The following is a 4678-nucleotide window of genomic DNA, read 5'->3' on the forward strand; positions in this document are numbered from 1 at the left end:
AAGGTGCTAGTAATGGTCTTTAAAGCCCTACATGGCATGGGTCCCGAGTACCTTAGGGATCACCTGCTGCTGGCATCAATTTCCCTCCACCCTGTGCGTTCCCACAGAGAGGGCCTCTTCAGGGTGCCACCGGTCAGAGAATGTTGCCTGGTGGCCCCCAGGGGGAGGTCCTTCTTTGTGGGCGCGCCGGATTTATGGAATCATTTGCCGGTCGAGCTCCGGATGGCGCCCGACCTTCGCTCCTTCCGACGCGATCTGAAGACCTACTTGTTCGAACAAGCCGGCCTGGCCTGATGGGTGATGGGTTTGGGTTTTATTATTGTTTTAATGTATTTTAACTTATTGTTGTAAGCTTTGGGCATCTTGTTTAATCTCTTTTAATTTTTGTATTCTTGTATTTTTATATGTTTGCCCTGTTCACCGCCCTGAGTCCTTCGGGAGAAGGGCGGTATACAAATAAAATTATTATTATTATTATTATTATTACATTCATTTGAACTGCCTGGACTCCTGATTTTCCACATTTGATATGATACTTGCATTGTAGCTCATACATTTGTACTTGGATTGGGCATGCACCATTTTTCTTTCTGCACCTGGTATGCCAGATATTAAAGGAAACATTGGACATGAGGCTGGAATCTATGATGTATTTGCAACCCTCAAGAAATTCTGTCTATTGCTATCTTCCTGAACAATATTATTTGAAGTACGGATAGTTCTCAACTTACAACAGTTCATTTAGTGACCATTCAAAGTTACAACGGCACTGAAAAAAGTGACTTATGACCATTTTTTCACACTTATAACCGTTGCAGCATCCCCAGGGTCACGTGATCAAAATTCAGACACCTGGCCACTGTCTCATATTTATGATGGTTGCGGTGTCCTGGAGTCCTGTGATTCACCTTTTGTGACCTTCTGACAAGCCAAGTCAATAGGGGAAGCCAGATTCACTTAACGACCATGTTGCTAACTTAACAACTGCAACGATTCACTTAACAACATTGGCAAGAAAAATCATACAAATGGTATGTTTCACTTAGCAAGATAAATTTTGGGCTCAATTGTGGTTGTAAGTCAGCTTTACCATTTACATGCCCAAATAAGTGCTATATTCAAAAATAAATAAATAGATAAAACTCCTGCGTTCTTTTAGAAGGATCAGTACTGAAGCTCAATGCTTTGAAAGCTTGTACCAACTAATAAATACAGAATAAAAAAAATCGCTTCTTTGATGAACTTGTTAGTTTTATCAGATACTGTGGCCATCAAAACACACTGTCCAAAACACTCTCTCTCTCTCTCTCTCTCTCTCTCTCTCTCTCTCTCTCTCTCTCTCTCTCTCTCTCTCTCTCTCTCTCTCTCTCTCTCTCTCTCTCTCTCTCTCTCTCTCTCTCTCTCTCTCTCTCTGCATATTTGTTTGTGGGAAAAATAAAACACTTTAAAATACAAAGAGATGTACATCCCACTGTAGATCCTACACTAGAGATCCTAAGTGAACATTTGAAAGTAAATATTTGAATAATTAAAAAAAAACCTGCTACCCTCTCAAGAGCCACTTATCTATTTAGGAATCTTTATTTGGCAGCAGTGATCTTTACTTTTCATCAGAACTAGTTTGAGCTAGGGTGTAACACATTTGAAGATAGGACATTGGGGATTCCATTCTCTGCACAGCCGCTGAACATTTGGGGGAACCACACCAGTCCCTCTCTGTTCAATGGGGCTGTAGTGCGACTGTGTCAAGCTATCCTGTTGTAATCAGGAGGTCTTTTAGAAAAAGAGAATGCCAAATACACGTTTTTCTAATCAATTAAATAGGACAAAGAGTAACAATTTTTCCAGTGAGCAGAAGATCATATTTGTAAAACGATGTGATATGGTTTAGGCACCTGAACGTACAAGGACCAAACAAAACAGCTTTCTGCTTGATTTTCAAGGCTCTTCTCTTGCTCTGTCTCCCAGTGATAGTGTGTGTGTGTGTGTGTGTGTGTGTGTGTGTGTGTGTGTGTGTGTGTGTGTGTGTGTGTGTTTGCATGCATGCATAAGACTGAGGAGGGGCCTAGGCAATGGTTAGCCCCTCCTGGACTCTTGATAACGCAGACATGCTCTGAACGCTCTCCACCAGGCTAATCCTGAGTTAGGCTGGCATTTCTCCTGTAGAGCTGTCTTCCACATACAATCGAAGGTAAGTGGAGCCAGAAAGAACTTAAAAAGTGGGAAATAGTGAATGTCAGGATGGGCTTCATTTTGTCTGGGGATTTGGGCCATGTTGGCTCTTTGAAACTGTTGCTTCTTTTCTAAGAAAGCAACTTTCTTTCCCGCACTGTATTAGCAGGAGCCTCACGTTCATATCTGCACCAGCTTGCTGGTATTTTAAGAAATGCCACCAGGTTTCAGAGGGCTGTTTGCAGTTGAGGAATGCAAGAAAGAAAAGACTGGGGGCGACAGAAAAGATGTCTAATGTGCAGGATTTTTGTTAAAGGTAGGAACTGAGAAGAGTTGGCGAGAAAGGAGAATTGTGTCAAGAAGACAAGATCAAAAGAACATTATGAAACTTCTTCTTTCTTCACTGGAGTTTCAGAAAGACTTTTGGTATAAAATCAAGCTATGCACGTAAAAAAAATGATTTAGAGCATTTACGTTACATGAAAGCAAGGAGCAATTTCATGCTGTAGAAGGCAGTGTTTCTATTAATGCGGACTATTCTCTTTAAGAAGAACAAGAATGTTTATCTTGGTGAAATATGCAGAGACTTACTAGCTGTGGGTTGAGCTCAAATGCCACTAATATAAACGAGAACACCCAATGAATGTCCTTGTGAATCTAAAGCAATCAGTCACCATAGCTGCTGGCTGATCGCATAACAATAGAAAGTATCTGCTTTTGTAAGAGCAACATCCCCATCTGGTGTAGATCTTAACCACATCTGATGGAGGGTTGCAGTTTATCGTTTTTTTTTTTTTTTAGGAAAGTAGAATTGTTCTCTGCTGAAATTTTGGGGAGGAAGAATGTGCTTGGTCAAGTAGAAGACATTGCTTGCAATTAGCTGTTGCTGCTCATCCTTATTGATGGTGCCTGTTCCAGATGGCTCATTGTACTTCTGTCTCCCTAGGACCTGAAAGACAGGACCGAGCCCTTGGCCAAGCTTTTCCCACTCATGCTCTTGAATGAAGAGTGCCAGCACCTCCCTTGACTTCAGGAAATGAAGCTGCCCCACACATTCCCCCTGACGCTTCTCTTCCTCACTTGCCTAGAATGTAACCCTTTCAAGAAGGGTAAGGATAACAGTGAAGAAGGAAAACCTTCTTTCCCTTGGGCTCAGTCTGGCCAGTTCTCCACCCGTGACCAGCATCTGTGCAGTTGGCAACTCACCTCTGGAGAAAGGGAGACGGAGCTCCAGATCACCTGTCATCCAGCAGAAGGAGAGGCCCAGAGGTGTGTCTACCGGGGCCAGCCAGAGTTATGTGCTGCCTATGGTGCCAAAGGCCGTCAGTTCTGGAAGCAGATCCTGGGGAAGCTCCGCCGGAAGCGCCATCCCTGCCAGGACACCAGCCCTCTCAAATCCAGGCTTTGTAGCAGCAAGAAGGAGGCACCTGAAGCCCACTTACACCTGGTCCAAACCACCCCAAGCACAGACATCCTGGTAACGACTGCGAGTGTCACTGAAGGAAGTTCCAAGGGGAAAGGCCATGGCAAAAACCTACCAGCATCACAGAGCTCACCGCAAGTGACCACCACCAATCCAGCAAAGAATGGTGCTTTGAGGAAGCAAAAAAAAGGGGGGAAGCGGAAAGGAAACCCTAACTCTCCAGCAGCCCCAACCCGTCCGCCCCATAGGCAGCGTACGACAGCAGTTGCGGAAGGCACGGTACAGCCCACAGAGCTCAATGCCAATGTGGTAGACACTTATTGTGAAGAGAAATGGCATTCCTTGTGTAACTTTTTTGTGAATTTCTGGAATGGCTGAACTTTTCCAGGGTAAGAGGAAGGGGGAATGGAGGTGTACAGCAGAAGACGTAGTGATAAATATGGAAGGGATCGTTTGATATAAGGGCAGAAACAAACAAGGTCTGGTGAAAGGAAAAGGTGGAGGAGCAATGATTAAGATTTGTCATTTTGTGCAGTTCTGGGGCTTTATGTGACACATAATTTACTCATGTCTATTAATCTTGATAATAAAGACACTAAGGGGTTGTGGAAGCTACATTTGCGTAGGATTTGTGCATTAATACACGATACAGATCCTTTTCCTATACTAGAGGGGATCCATTTCTAGTACACTGCTCTGCTGCTTCAGATAATTTCTTTCTTTACAATAACTGAGATGCTAATCTGTAATTGTAACAAATTATACGGGATTATCGGTCACTTATGGACCTTTATTTTGTATTTTGGAAATGTCTAACAACTGTATAACACATGCTGATGTAGTTGCTATCGGGTGTTAAAAAAACTATGTTAATGGCAATAATAAATGAAGTTCTATTATACACTCCGGCTATCACAATTTATTGTCTAATTATAATCTTTGTGTTTGTGTTGGGATAATATCATCAAGGACATGGAACTTTTTAAATTAATGGTGTTATGCTATTTATTTGATAAACCTGTATACCACAGAGGCAGAACGCCATACAAAGCATTCCCAGATTGTTATCTAAAACTAAACTTT

The 4678-nt window shown here is 42.6% G+C and overlaps 1 protein-coding gene across 2 annotated transcripts; it reads left to right on the forward strand.

Annotated features, from left to right (window-relative positions):
• Positions 1-2093: 2093 nt before the first annotated feature.
• On the forward strand, positions 2094-4466 carry FGFBP3 (fibroblast growth factor binding protein 3). Of its 2 annotated transcripts, none has more exons than XM_081330101.1 (2): positions 2094-2191; positions 3119-4466. In XM_081330101.1, the coding sequence occupies exon 2, from the start codon at positions 3209-3211 to the stop codon at positions 3971-3973; it is 765 nt and encodes a 254-aa protein (XP_081186227.1). In that variant the 5' UTR covers positions 2094-2191; positions 3119-3208; the 3' UTR covers positions 3974-4466. The 2 variants fall into 2 exon arrangements, with proteins under 2 accessions (XP_081186227.1, XP_081186226.1); XM_081330100.1 differs by having other exon boundaries at positions 2131-2191; positions 2974-4466.
• Positions 4467-4678: the final 212 nt, after the last annotated feature.

The sequence above is a fragment of the Vipera berus genome, assembly GCF_964194415.1.
Source record: "Vipera berus genome assembly, chromosome: 5".
Taxonomy (NCBI): domain Eukaryota; kingdom Metazoa; phylum Chordata; class Lepidosauria; order Squamata; family Viperidae; genus Vipera; species Vipera berus.

Excerpts from the sequence above, each read along its gene's own strand:
- FGFBP3 (XM_081330101.1), top strand. The coding sequence starts at position 3,209 with ATGAAGCTGCCCCACACATTCCCCCTGACGCTTCTCTTCCTCACTTGC.